This window comes from Ovis aries, chromosome 1 (genome assembly GCF_016772045.2).
Source record: "Ovis aries strain OAR_USU_Benz2616 breed Rambouillet chromosome 1, ARS-UI_Ramb_v3.0, whole genome shotgun sequence".
Classification (NCBI taxonomy): domain Eukaryota; kingdom Metazoa; phylum Chordata; class Mammalia; order Artiodactyla; family Bovidae; genus Ovis; species Ovis aries.
The window spans coordinates 262,229,108-262,243,746 of NC_056054.1; the positions used below are offsets into that span (position 1 = coordinate 262,229,108).

The following is a 14,639-nucleotide window of genomic DNA, read 5'->3' on the forward strand; positions in this document are numbered from 1 at the left end:
GGGACACAGGTTTGACCCCTGGTCCGGGAACTAAGATCACACATGCTGAGGGACAGCTTGGCCCTTGTGGCAAGACTACTGAACCTGAGCTCTAGAGGCTGCGAGCCGCAACTCCTGAGCCTGAGTGCCGCAGCTACCGAAACCTGAATGCCCAAGCCCGCGTTCTGCAACGAGAAGCCACTGCAATGAGAAGCCTGCACACTGCAGCTAGAAAGCAGCACCCGCTCGCCACACCTAGAGGCGAGCCTGTATGCAGTGATGAAGACCCAACGCAGCCAAAAACAATGCATAAATACAATTTAAATTTTTTAAATAAAATTGAACTATATGCATGTATTATCTAGTCCACAAATTACTTCTCAGACCTCCTAACGTAATCTGAAAAAAAAAATTAACAATAGAAAAGTGTGCAATGTATATGACTAGATACTTCCTGGGAAAACAAACAGGCATCAATCACAAATGGCTTTTAAACCTATGGAAGTATGCCAAGGCCATCACTTTAATGAGAATCAATTAGAACAGTACTGTTTTTTCAACAATAGGCTGTATAGATCAAAAAGTTGGATAATATAATGTGTCAGGAAGGATATGAAAAATTGGGATTCTCATATGCTGCTGGCTGGCCTGTAAATAGGTGTAACTGCTCTGTTGAGCTGTGGGAAGTATCTGGTAAAATTCAGAATTCACATACCCTTTGATTCAGTAATTCACTTCTAGGAATTTACTTTAAATCCACCCCTATATGCATCCCAAGACGGCTGCACAAAGGTGTTTCCTGCAGCATTGTTCATAGTAGAAAAGCCTGGGGGGGAAAAAATGCCCTTCTGTAGCCTATTTAAAGAATAGAGGACTTCCTTGATAGTACAGTGGATAAGAATCTGCCTGCCAATGCAGGGGATGCAGGTTCAATCTCTCCTCCTGGATGATCCCACACACCATGGAGCAGCTAAGCCCATGCACCAAACTACTGAGTTTAGGGCCCAGGAGCCACAACTACTGAAGCCTGTGCACCTCGAGCCAGTGCTCCGCAACAAGACAAGCCACTGCGATGAGAAGCCCATGCCTCGCAGCAAAGAGTAGCCCCTGATTGCCGCAACTAGAGAAACCCCAAGTGGAGATCCAGGGCAGCCAAAAAATTTTTTTAAAAAGAAAAGGATCACCCAACAGTAAAAAATACGGTTAAAAGATCTACAATCCAACAATAAAAGACGGTTCATCAAACAATAAAAAGAATAGAAAAAATGAAACAACGAAAGAATCCAATGGTAGAAAAGAATACAGGAATGCACTGTAACAGGCCAAGTCTGTGTGTGCTCGTGTATATGATGCCTTCTGAGATATTATAACATAAAAGGTAGGTCATGAAATACCATGTACAAAAATGTATAGAAAGGATGAGGGAATCATATGTGGGCTTGGGTGAGATAGCTCTGAAGGCTGCAGGAAATGCTTGGGACAGTGGTGGTCTCTGAGAAGGGAACTCTGGACTTGGCGGGGAAGTAGCTGTGGAGGAGAGGGGACTCCTATGAAACAGACTTGCTGGGTGGGGAGGGGCTGAGAGAGGAGAGTTTTGAGAATGAGCTGGTGGCCCAGGGAAGCATGAGGTATAGAGGGGAGGATGAAGCAGAGGTTATAGGAGTTTTCAGTGCACATTTATTTTCAAAATTTTGAAAGTAATGTGGCTTTATACCAGCTTCCCAGGTGGCTCAGTTAGTAAAGAATCTGCCTAAAATGTAGGAGACCTGGGTTCCATCCCTGGGTCCAGAAGATCCCCTGGAGAAGGGAATGGCTACCCACTCCAGTCTGCTCCAGGAAATGAAACAGTTTTTCACTTTGATGTGTTTCCAGTCCTTTTATATGTACCAGTGTCCACTGTTTGTTCCTGCTTTGCCACTTAACACATATTTCACATACATGTTTCATGTGTATTACAAGTAATGAATGCTCCTGACACCAATCATTTTAAATTCCTTCATAGAGTTACAAGCAGTGACACAGTAATTTATTCGAACAGTCACTCAGTCGTTTGTCACTCCCATAGATTTCATTATGGGAATGTGTGTACACAACATTTCTTCTTTAAAGAAAATTCCTTAATACAGCTCCCCAGACATGGATCCTATGTTGTGTTGCTAAGGAGGACTTAAGGAAGTTTCTCATAGACAGAGAGAGAATCAGGAGTGGGGTCTGGATGTACGGTGATTACAGCAAACTGAAAGCAAACCCTAACCTAACTAAGAAAGGACACTGAAAAGTACAAGACTGCTGAAAGAAATTATAGAAGACACAAAGAAGTGAAAAGACATCCCGTGTTCATAGATCTGAAAATTTAATATTGTTAAGCTACCCATGGGCTTCGCTGATGGCTCAGACAGTAAAGAATCTTCCTGCAGTTGAGGAGACCCAGGTTTGATCCCTGAGTTGGGAAGATCCCTTTGAGAAGGAAATAGCAACCCACTCCAGAATTCTTGCCTGGAGAATTCCACGGACAGGGGAGTCTGGCAGGCTACAATAGGGTCTCAAAGAGTCAGACACAACTTAGCAATTAACACACACACACACACACAAGTCACCTATACTACCAAAAGCAATCTACAGATTCAGTGCAATTTCTATCAGAATATTTCTGCTTTTTGCAGAAATAGAAAAATCCATTCTTGGGATCATACAGAATTTGAGGGGATTCTGAACAATTAAAATAACCTTGAAAAAGAAGAATAAAGTTGGAGGGCTCACACTTCCTGTTTTCAAAACTTATTATAAAGCAGCTGCTGCTGCTGCTGCTAAGTCACTTCAGTCGGTCTGACTCTGTGCGACCCCACAGACGGCAGCCCACCAGGCTCTGCCGTCCCTGGGATTCTCCAGGCAAGAACACTGGAGTGGGTTGCCATTTCCTTCTCCAATGCATGAAAGTGAAAAGTGAAAGTGAAGTCGCTCAGTCGTGTCCGACTCTTCGTGACCCCATGGACTGCAGCCTACCAGGCTCCTCCATCCATGAGATTTTCCAGTCAAGAGTACTGGAGTGGGGTGCCATTGCCTTCTCCATTATAAAGCAGCAGTCATCCAAGACGTGTGGTACTGGCATAAAGACAGACTAGGAAGTCTTTTCAACAAACAGAGTTGGGAAAAACTGGATATCCACATGCAAAAGAATTAAATCAGACCCTTACCTAAAACCATGTACAAGAAAATTAACTTGAAGTGGATTCAAGACCTAAAACTGTAAAACTCTTATAAGAAAACATAGAAAGAAAGTTTCCTGATATTGGATTTGATAATATATTGGGTATGACACCAAACACACAGGCAACAAAAGGAACAGCAGATGAGCCAAATAAAAACTACATCAAACAAGACTTCTGCACATTAAAGGGCACAATCCTCACAGTTAAAACTATGGATTGGAGGAAATATTTGTCAACATATATCTGATCATGAGTTAATGTCCAGAATATTTAAAGAACTCCTACAACTCAACGACAACAAAACCAACCAGATTTATTAATAGGCAAATGACCTGAATAGACATTTCTCCAGAGATAATACACAGATAACGAACAAGCACATGAAAAGATGATCAACAATACTGATATATTAGAGACATAGAAATCCAGCTACGATGAGCCATCACCTCACATCCTTCAGGATGACTACTATAAAATAAAAATAATATGTTGGTGAGCATGCAGAGAAATTGGAACACTTGTGAAATGGACTTATTAGGCATGTACAATGGTGCAGCCACTGTGGAAAACAGTATGGCAGTTCCTCAAAAGAATTAAAATAGAATTACCATATGATCCAGCAATCCCACTTCTGGTATATACCCAAGACAATTGAAAAGATATTTGCACACCTATGTTCATAGCAGTATCATTCACACTAGCCTAGAGGTGGAAACAACCCAAGTGTTCATCAAGGGATGAATAGATATTCATATAATGGAATAGTATTTGGTCTTTTTTTTTTTAATTTATTCATTTTAATTGGAGGCTAATTACAATATTGTAAAGTAATATTGACATGAATATTGACAAAGCTATACATTGACAGGAATCAGCTATGGGTGTACATGTGTTCCCCATCCTAAACCCCCCTCCCACCTCCCTCCACATCCCATCCCTCTGGGTCATCCCAGTGCACCAGCCCTGAGCACCCTGTCTCATGCATCGAACCTGGACTGATGATCTGTTTCACATATGATAATAGTATCTGGTCTTAAAAGGACTGAAATCCTGTCTCATACTACAACATAGATAAACCTCAGGTTCATTATAATAAGGGAAATAAGCTGGGTCATAATAAGACAAACAGTGTATGATTCCAGTTATCTGAGATATCCGAACTATTCAAAGTCTGAAAACAGAAAATAGAATGGTGGTTACCAGGTGCTAGTGGGGAGGGGATGGGAAGTTGATTAATAGGAATAAAGTTGTAGTTTTGCAAGATAAAAACGTTCTAGAGTTCCGTTGCGCAAAAATGTGAGTAGTCTTAACATCACTAAATTGTTCGCTTAAAAGTGTACTTTTATTTTAATTTGGTAAAAAGTGATAAATTTTATGTTAAGAGCACTTTTGACCACATTTTTTTTAAATGAAAGCAAACTCAGAGATAAAAGCTGCATCTCTGAAATGAGATGAGCTCAAGACAAAGATGAGATGAAACCCACACTCCCTTTAGCGAGCTGATTCACAGTGTTTAGTGTAATTGTTAGGAATAGTTGGGAAATGACTTCTGAGTAGCACTATGCTGCTAAGTCACGTCAGTCATGTCCGACTCTGTGCGACCCCACAGACGGCAGCCCACCAGGCTCCCCCGTCCCTGGGATTCTTCAGGCAAGAACACTGGAGCGGGTTGCCATTTCCTTCTCCAATGCATGACAGTGAAAAGTGAAAGTGAAGTCACTCAGTCATGTCCGACTCAGCAACCCCATGGACTGCAGCCTACCAGGCTCCTCCATCCCTGGGATTTTCCAGGCAAGAGTACTGGAGTGGATTGCCATTGCCTTCTCCAGAGTAGCACTAGAGCAGCTCAGAAGAGCATCCAGACTGAAATGTGCCATGCTCAAGCCGGTTACCCTTCTGGAGTCCTGGAGTGAAGTGAGTGAAAGTCACTCAGTCGCGTCGGACTGTTTGCCTCTGTAGCCCACCAGGCTCCTCTGTCCATGGACTTCTCCAGGCCAGAATCCTGGAGTGGGTAGCCTATTCCTTCTCCAGTGGCTCTTCCAGACCCAGGAATTGATCTGGGATCTCCTGCATTGCAAATGGATTCTTTTCCAGCTGAACTACCAGGGAAGCTGGAGTCCCGGAGAAGGGAGTTGTAATAGAGACCCCTGTCTTCTGGGTGGGTCACAGCCAAGCTTCCTTGGCCCCCTCGCCACCACCCAGGGTACTTTGGAATCTTCTGGGCTTTCTTAGGGAAACGGAACTTCAGGAGCCAATAGATCCAGAGGGTGGCACTCCCTGCCTCTCTGGAACTCTTTTTTCCACAAAAGTAACCAACTGCTCTTGGAGCTTTAACTTGCCCTTGGGAGTCTGAGTCCACCGTGACTTTCAAAAGCCCCTACAACCTGATGGATATCCGGAGTGCAAGCCATCTGTGGGTGAGAAGCAGCTCTTTCCCTTTGGAGATGGTGCATCTTCTGGGAAGATCACTTCCAACATCTGCTGGCCTCTCACTCAAGCATGCCTGGCCTCCTGGAAACTCAAGGACCTGCAGCCCTGCCACCCTGACCATGGGGGCTGGGACATCGTTCTGTTTTCCACGATCAGCTCCCGGAGTCAAGGAGGAAGCAAGAGGCAGGAGGCTGGGCTGTGCAAACAGCAGTGGGCAGAAACTTCTGGAGGAAGCGAAGAGCCTTAGAACAGTGGCCGTGGTGACCTGGACTTCGAACCTGGATTCGGGTGGATTGGCCTAAAGACTCAGAATATGGCTATCTTGGCAGTCTCTTGACCTTGAGAGATGTTAATTGGGGTCTGGAGCCGCCAACCATAAAGGGAGGGCGTCCTCCTTTCAGAGCAAAACCCTCTACTTCTCTCTGATCCCCTAGTCAGCCTGGGCTGCTGACCCAGAGCTCCAGGGCGCCGCCAGCGCACCTGCCGCACTCACCCGCCCCGCCCGCACCCGCCTGACACACCAGCACACGCATCTGCCCGCCCTCCTCGCCGCCGGCCTGCCCTCCAGGGCGTGTCGCCCAGTGGTCAGTCCAGCCCTCGAGAGGCTCCCTCTGTTGCCCGGAGCTGCGGCCAAGGGTCAGGAGGGCCCGAGCCGCACCTGGAAAATGCGCCCCGCGGCTGCTGGTGAGTGCAATCCCCCACCGGAGGGAGGCGGGAAGGGGGGCCCCCCGGCACGGAGGAGTCGCCCCCTTGCCCTTCCTGGGACCCGCCACGCGGAGCCAGAGGTGGGGGCGGCACGAGGAAGGTCTTCTGTTTGGGGATCAAGGATGCGCGAAGCGAATCCAGCCGCGGCGCGAGTGGGCTGAAGTTTCGTCCGCCCTCCCTCCTGTCCCCGCCTGTCCCCTCCGCGTGCAGGGCGAAGAAAAGGGGGGAACCAGTGACTGTGACGCTTTGCCTGGAAGGCAGGCGGTAGCTGAGCGCAGCTAGAGCGGAACCCAGTGAGCCCTTAGGCGGGAGGTGCTCACGTGCCCCCCGCCCCCCACCCCCGCTCCTGGGCTGGGAGGGGGCTGCCCTAGCTGGTCAGAGGCCCTTGTGAACTGCACATGGGGTCCCTCGGGCTGAAGCTAGGGATCCTGAGCCATAGGTCCACCCGACAAACCCGGGGAATTATGAAAAGTGCAGAAATAGACAGTGTTTTAAGTCACCTGTCTTCGGGTGGCTGGGAAGTGGGGGCTCTTTAACAAGGAAGGCCCCATTGTCCCTTTTATGACAGTTCCGGTAGCATCATTTTATAAGACTCCCTACTCCCCACTCCTCACCTCCAAACTACTTGAGCCTGCAGAAGGTTTGGGGAAAAAAGTAGGAAAGACACTGTCTCATCTCCTAGCACTCGTTTTCCCAACAGTGGCCTCTGTGTGCCTTGCCCTCCCGCCTGCCTGTGAATTCAGGCACTCTGGGGTCCATGTGAATCTCTGGTCCCTGCCACACATTCCCTTTCTAATCGATTTGCTGTTTCTTCCGAAATCTGAGGAATCTGGATTCCTCCCAGAGCATGGCAGCATAGTGGGAAGAAATGAAAAGATCACAAGCGTTCTCCTGGACTCTGTAGAGGTCAGCCCTCCACCCCTGGGTGGCAGGCGATCTCCTTCCTCCCTGAGAAGCTTATGGTTGTGTGACCACACTGCAGAAAGTCCCACTCACTGCCTTTCTGCTCCATGCCCAACATGAAGGAAAGCCCAGTTTTAAGACTTTTGTTGTATTTGTGTAAAATATCCATGCTTTCTACAAAACCATTTTCCTATGAATAGTACTGCTTTGGGTAACTTGCATGGCTTGTAGGATAAATGCAAGGAGATGCACCTCTTATCTTGGGGGAAAATATATCTCTTGGGGCACTGACTTTTATTATAGCCTTTTTGGAAGATTTTTTTTTTCAGTATTTCCACATTATATACTTGGGCTTCCCAGGTGGCGCTAGTGGTAAAGAATCTGCCTGTCAACGCCAGATACAAAAGACGAGCAGGTTCAATCCCTAGGTCAGGAAGATCCCCGGGAGGAGGAAATGGCACCCCAGTCTAGCATTCTTGCCAGAAGAATTCCATGGACAGAGGAGCCTGGTGGGCTACAATCCATGGGGTCACAAAAAGTGGGACATGACTGAGCATCTGAGCACAACATATTATTTAGTATATCCTTATGGTGCTGCTGACTTGGTGGGAAATAATTGAATATTATTAGATTGCTTTTCCCCCAACCTACTACTTTTTCACACGCAGTCCTTGTGATTCATTTGTGAGCTATGTGGTCCTTTCACATCAAGCTTTGAGATCACACCGAGTTTGCATTTATCTGGGTGTGGCTGCCAGAGAGAATACTCACAAAAGGTCAAAGCTATGCCACTTTTGATCTTGTGAGCTAAGGATCTGGCAATACGTGAAAGTAGCATTTCCCTAGACACTCAGTCAAGGCTCAGGTCTGTCCCGGGTAGGGCTCTAGGAAGGATCTAGGAAGGACACATGGCTCTAGGAAGGACACTCAGACTGAAGAAGGGCAGCTACCTGGAGCAGTCATCCTAATTCCTTGAAAGTAAGGGCACTGGCATGTGAACTTTGAACCTTGCAAACCTGCTGAGATGCCCAGGTGTGACACTTCCCAGCCCTACTGCCAAAAAGCCTCATCGACAGGACTGTGACAGTTGTGGCCACTGGGGCTAGCAGGGCCTGAAGCCTCAAAGCTGCTGAAACCCAAGTCTGGTTCACCCGCCCCTCAGCGCCCCCAGCCTCTCGAGGACAAGAAGTGCAGGTGTGGCTGCCCCGGGGGTCCAGGGGATGTGGGTCCCTGTGGGGAAGCTGCCAGTGACAAACAGCATCCTCGTCCACTTGATGTGGAAGGAATCCCTCTCGAGTGTGCTCTTGTGGGCTCAGGATTGGACGGGCGGGGGGATCCTGAGACCCTCCTCACCAGTATCCTGCCTTACTGTGCACCGGCTTTGTCCTCCAGCCTAAGTGGTCAGTGCCAACCTGAAACATCCAAGAATCTGAGGCGGGGGGGCAGGGCAGGGCATATACACATGTGCCCTAACAGAGGGTCTCTGAGGAGGAAGTTCCAACTTCCTACCTGTGCCCAGGATGGGCCTTGCTCTAATGCTCAAGGGTAACTGCTGACGGAAGTGCTCAGGACATGTCTGTGGGCCGATGACAACCTTATTGCCTTATGAGGAAAGGCCAGAGTCGCAGAATTACAGAAGTTCCTGGACTCCGTGTACTTCCTGTCTCCTCTTCCACGTCTGAAGGTGCTGGACCTCTCCTGCTGGGGTAGACCTCCCCCTCCCCACCCCCTGCACCGGTGCTGGTCTCAGCCAAGTCCTTGAGCCCCCACCTTTCCCAAGAGGAATCCTCAGCCATGCTCCCCACTGAGGCCCCAGGTGCTGGCTCCACCACCTGCCCGTGCCTCATCTTACCGTAAACTGGTCCCAGTGCGTGCTGCGGGTTTGCCCTCCCTCCCCAGGAGGGATCTGGCTGCAGATCGTGGCTCCTCCCAGCCACTGTGGGAAGCCTGGCCTGGGGGTCAGCAGCTGCACCCGTCCCCTGGAGCATAGACTCTTTATAGCCTTCCTAGGAGCCCCTTGAACTCGAAAACGTTCAAATTCCAAGTTCATGATTCTCCACGTGAGGATGTCTGGGCTTTTATTCCCTCTTCATTATCTTCCCCTTCGCTGCCACCAGTTTGTCCTTGTTCACCTGGGGACAAAACCATGCCTCCCTTCAGAGCAAAAAGGCATCAGAGAAGTGGCACCCCGCTCCCTTTCAGTCTCCTCCAAACCAAACAGCAGCTCTTTGCTCAAAGATCTCACGTGTGACATTGAGAAGATCTGAATAACCTCTGCTTTGCCAGTTTTCTTCAAGTACAACACTTGTTTGTGAATTGACACATGGGACACAGTGAACTATTGTTTTTGAACCTGAGACTCTGTTGATGCCGAATCCATGTTCCCAGCAGTCGCATCACACGGTTCACTCAGGGCGCATCCAGCAGCCTGTTTGGGACACCCTGTGACCCTCGCACCATCCCAGGTGTGCGGCACAGACCTGCAGGGGAGATGTGGTGGGCAGCGCCGACGGGCTGACCTGAGGGTGGCCGCACAGGCCACACCCAGGAGGCCAAAGATCCGCAGAGCGGGCCACTGAAGGAACAGATGGCCAGGGGTCTGGAGGTGGGCGCCGTGGGGGCAGAGGGACAAGCTCATCCCCAGGGTGCAGATGGAGAGGGCAGCGGGTCAGGGCGGCTGGAGCTGAAAACAGACAGGGACAGTATCCGGGACAGCATGCCGGCTTGCCCTGGCCTCTCACTGTGTTTTATGTGGCTGGTTTTTCCAGCATGGAGATGTCCCTATGCCAGGGACTGCAATGACCACACTGTCTCAGTCATTTCCCAGCAGAAGGCCTTCTCCACATCATGTTCTAACCTTCTCAGAAACTGCATGGTTGGAAAAAAGAGGGAATTGATGTTGAGATTATGCACTTGAAAAAAGGCTAAATGATCCAGGTGAGACAGAGGGGTCCTGTTTCACCAGGTGACTACCTAAGCTAACCAGACAGCCCCCCCACCCCGGCCCAAGCATCTGCAACACTGACGGATATAACCTACCCCATGTTAGTACAAGTTGGCGCGGGAGGGGGTGGGGCGGAGAAAGGAATCTCTAGATAACGAGGAATGAAGAGGGAGCTGAGATCCAGGGCTCAACACGGCCAGACTGACAGAGGTTTGCATTTCATCATGGCCAGAGAAAGAGGATACCTAGGGCTGGGTTCTGGAGAGGTGGAAAGGGGGCTGGGGAATACCCACTGGTCTCTGCTCAGGGCTCTGGGTGGGGAGTCACCAGCCCTCTGACACAGACTAGGTGTCCACCCATTCAGTTTACTTCTGACACCCACCACCCACAGGAGGCGCCAGAGCCCAGGGGTTAAGGGCAGTGCCCTCTGCAAGCTGCCCTGTCTTCAGATGCCAGCCACAGGCTTCAGGGGCCACCCACACTTCTGAGCAGATGGCTACAAAACTCAGGGTTCCCGCAACTCCTGGGTGGGGCCCGGGTTCTGTAATTTGCTGAAACGACTCACAGAAACATTGCAAGCACCACTCTATTTGCGATTACAGTTTTATCCTTTGGGATACAAATCAGGAGGACCAGCCAAATGCAGGGCTTCCCCGGTAGTGCAGTGGTAAAGAATCTGCCTGTCAATGCAGGAGACACAGGTTCGATCCTTGGGTTGGGAAGATCCCCTGAAGCAGGAAGTGGCAACCCACTCCAGTATTCGTGCCTGGAGAATCCCATGGACAGAAGAGCCTGGCGGGTTACAGCCCTTGGGGTCACAAAGAGTGGGACACAACTGAGCAGCAGGCATGGCCACGAGCAAAGACCTGGAGGGCCCAGGGCGAGAGTCCTGTGCCCATGCCCCTGGGGATTGGGAACGTCCCCTCCTGGCACATCTGTGTGTTCCCCGCCCGGAAACCCCCCAAGTTTCTGAGTTCCAAGTTTCACTGGGCTCTTATTACATCACCGGTACATGACTGAGCTGGCCTCCTTTCTGTCCCCTCTCCTGGGGGTTGGGAGTGGGTCTGAGGTATGGGCTGGGTCTTTCTCGCATGGCCGGCCACCCTCCCTGGAAACTATCCCAGGACCCACCTCATTAGCATAAATTCTGGTGTGGATAAAAGGGGCCCCATACGAACCACAGCAGACACTCCAATCAGGAAGTTATCAGGGTTTGAGGAATTCTGTGCCAGGACCTGGGATAAAGATGAGATGTATCCTTTATCATGTGCATGGGTGCAGGCTAAATCACTTTAGTTGTGTCCAACTCTTTGTGACCCCATGGACTGTATCCCACCAGACTCCTCTGTCCATGCAATTCTCCAGACAAGAATACTGGAGTGGGCTGCCATTTTCTCCTCCAGGGGATCTTCCCAACCCAGGGACCGAGCCCCTGTCTCTTAGATCTCCTGCACTGGCATGTGGATTCTTTACCACTAGCACCACCTGGGAAGCCCATTCCTTATTACACTCCAGTGATAAGTCAGCACCTAGGTTCACTACCAGGGAGAGAGAAGAGCCAGGATGGGGGACCTGGGAAGAAAGAGGCCATAGAGATGAAGAGAGGTCTGTGGCGGGGCCCCAGCAGCCTGGCCAGTGGATCCCACCAAGTCCTGGCAGGGGACGTAAGGAATCGGGGAGAGGCCCAGACATCAGAGCCTGTCCTGGGCAAGACATGGGGCAGGAGCAGACTGGGGAGCTGGGGAGGATCAAGGGTTTCATCTGGGACCTGCGAGGCCCTGTGAGGCATCCTGGGTGCTGACAGTTCAGCAAGAGGGCAGTCTTGTCCAGAGCTCGGAGGATGGTCTGGTGAGGTCATCTGAGACCCTGTGGAGAGACACAGACAGGGAAAGCCAGCAGAGGAGGCTGGGTCTGCCCAGGACGGGGGAACCTCCCGCCTCCAGGAGGGTGTGTGCTGTCCAGGGAGGGTGTGGACGGGGCAGGACCGTCCAAGGGGCCTGGGGCTGGCAGCCTAGAGGCTCAGGAGGCCTCGACCAGCACAGCTGCCTGGAGCCGCAGGGGGATGGTGAGGCCTGAAGGCCACTCCAGGGTGCAGTTATTTCCGATGCTTTGCCTGAGAGGGAACAGAGCAAGGCGGTGAGGAGGTGTGGGGTCCGGTGGGTGGGCTCTCCCCTGCCCTCCCCTCCGCTCCTCTTGTTTTACCCTCTTTCTCCACTCCTTTCTCCCTCTCTTTCCTCCCTCTCTCCCTTCCCTCATTCCTTCCCTCCATCCATCCATTTGTCCTCTTGTTCTTAGGACTAGACCTAAACACCGATGGGGGACATCCCTGAGTCCCCTTGTGCAGGGTCTTGGGCCATCCCTGGATCTTGGCAGTTTGGGGAATGCCGCGTAGTCCTGATCTGTGGACTCTTTACGGAGTAAAATCTAAAAAAATTGTCTGTGTAGGGACAGAGCTGTCCTCCAGGCCTCTGGGAACCTAAGGGTGGGTCAGTGCCTTGTCCCCAGGAGTTGAGAGGAGGATCCTGGAGTCTATCGACCACACAGATTCTCTCCAGGGATGTCTGTGGAGGCAGTCTGAGCGCAGTTTGGAAAAGAATTTCCAGACACACAGCATTTCAGAAGGGAGTGAATTTATTAAGAGCAAATAGCAGAGATAATGTGGGCGTTGGGAGCTCAGCGGGCTGACAACTCCTGAAAGACCACGGAGAGTCAACAGTTCTCATAGGTCAATAGCCAATTTTTATAGCCTCAAGACAAAGTTACTGCTGGAAGGTAAGCATTAGGTGATTGGTTGGGGTGCTATAGGGTGTTTGGGCTTCCCTGGTAGCTCAGCTGGTAAAGAATCCACCAGTAACACAGGAGACCCCAATTTGATTCCTGGGTTGGGAAGATCCTTCTGGAGAAGGGATAGGCTATCCACTCCAGTACTCTTGGGCTTCTCTGGTGGCTCAGATGGTAAAGAATCTCCCTGCAATGCAGGAGACCTGAATTCCATCCCTGGGTTGGGAAGATCCCCTGGAGGAGGGCATGGCAACTCACTCCAGTATTCTTGCCTAGAGAATCCCCATGGATAGAGGAGCCTGGCGGGCTACAGTCAGTGTGGTCGAAAAGAGTAAGACATGACTGAGCAACTAAGCACAGCACAGTGTGTTTACTGGAGCAGGCATTTTGTCTACCTAGGGAGTCAGGAAGCTGGTTAGTAATGATCAGGGGGCTTTTGGCAGTGGTTACAAAGCGGCTCAGTCAGCTTCAGAGGTGACCTTGACTCTGGGTTCTGCTTCCACTTCCGTGTGATCTGTGCAAAGCCTCCCACCTGCGGCCTGCAGCAGAGCTCAACAACATCCTTTGCCAGGAACCATGGGTGTCCCTCCAGCCTTGTCTGAGGATAATGACAATCTGGGGACCATTTCCAGTGTCACAGGGGTGACTGTGTGCTCACAGGTACCAGGTACCACCCTCAGCACTGGTGACACAGTAAACAAACCAGGGTGCCTCCGCCACCGTCTGGGTTTCTGTCTGCTTCCAGGAGCTTCCTTAGTCCCATGGGCTCTGGAGGGAAGGGCCTCGTCTGTCCTTAGGCCAGGTGTCAGGGCCGCCGGAGGAGCCCTTGATGCGAGCCCGTGCGGAAGCTCTGAGACCCAGCACAGCAGCAGATGGGAACCTCAGCCCAAGTGCCTTCACATCCCACTTCTGTCACCCGCTCCTGTCACCCGCTCCTGTCACCCGATCCTGTTCCCCTCAGCAGCCGTGCTCAGAAGCCGATGGGCTCCACTGAGTGGCCCCAGGCCCTCGCCAGCCCACCATCCTGAGGAATTCCCCATGGGGCGTTCTGCTAAGACTCAGGTGCCATCAGGAAGGCCTGGATGGGGTCAGAAGAGCAGGTGGGGGCACCACATGCATCTTGCCATCTGTCCACAGGCACCCTGAAGGCAGTGTTCTTCATCTTCGCCTCCCTGTGCGCCTGGTACTCCGGGTACCTGCTGGCAGAACTCATCCCAGACGTGCACCTGTCCAGCGCCGTTTACAGCATCCACAGCATTGGCAAGAAGCCCATCCTCAAAGGTGGGTACCACGGTGGGGTCAAGGCAAGGACTTGCAGCCCTGCTGCCGCGGTGAGACTGGGCTGAGGTCTCTACTGCCATTTATGTTGATGAGAAAGAGGAGGAGGAGGAAGAGGAAGAATCCTCTCCCATAGTTCCCACTCCATTGCCCTGCTCACACCCCATGAGCCCCCAAGCAAGCCATGATGTTAGGAAAGCAAGCTTTATATGCGGGATGCATTAAAAATTCACACTGGAACTGGGGATGAAGTGAAATTACAAAATACCCACTAAAAATTACATTGGAAAATGTGTGGGACCCTGAAGTCATCATCTGTACCTTTTTCCACAATCTCATTGTAAATAGGTAGCTGATATATTTTTAACAGAAATAAATGATACAAAATTAATTTTCACACATATAGAGAG

At 50.6% G+C, this 14,639-nt stretch overlaps 1 protein-coding gene across 1 annotated transcript in view; it reads left to right on the top strand.

The window, feature by feature from the left end:
- The first annotated feature begins 6,198 nt into the window (after positions 1 to 6,198).
- FAM3B (FAM3 metabolism regulating signaling molecule B) overlaps positions 6,199 to 14,639 on the top strand; it is a 60,510-nt gene continuing 52,069 nt past the window's right edge. The window contains exons 1-2 of the mRNA XM_042237379.1: positions 6,199 to 6,302; positions 14,089 to 14,232. Of these exons, the coding sequence (XP_042093313.1) occupies positions 6,284 to 6,302; positions 14,089 to 14,232 (163 nt within the window). The 5' untranslated portion in view covers positions 6,199 to 6,283. The remainder of the gene's footprint in view (positions 6,303 to 14,088; positions 14,233 to 14,639) is intronic.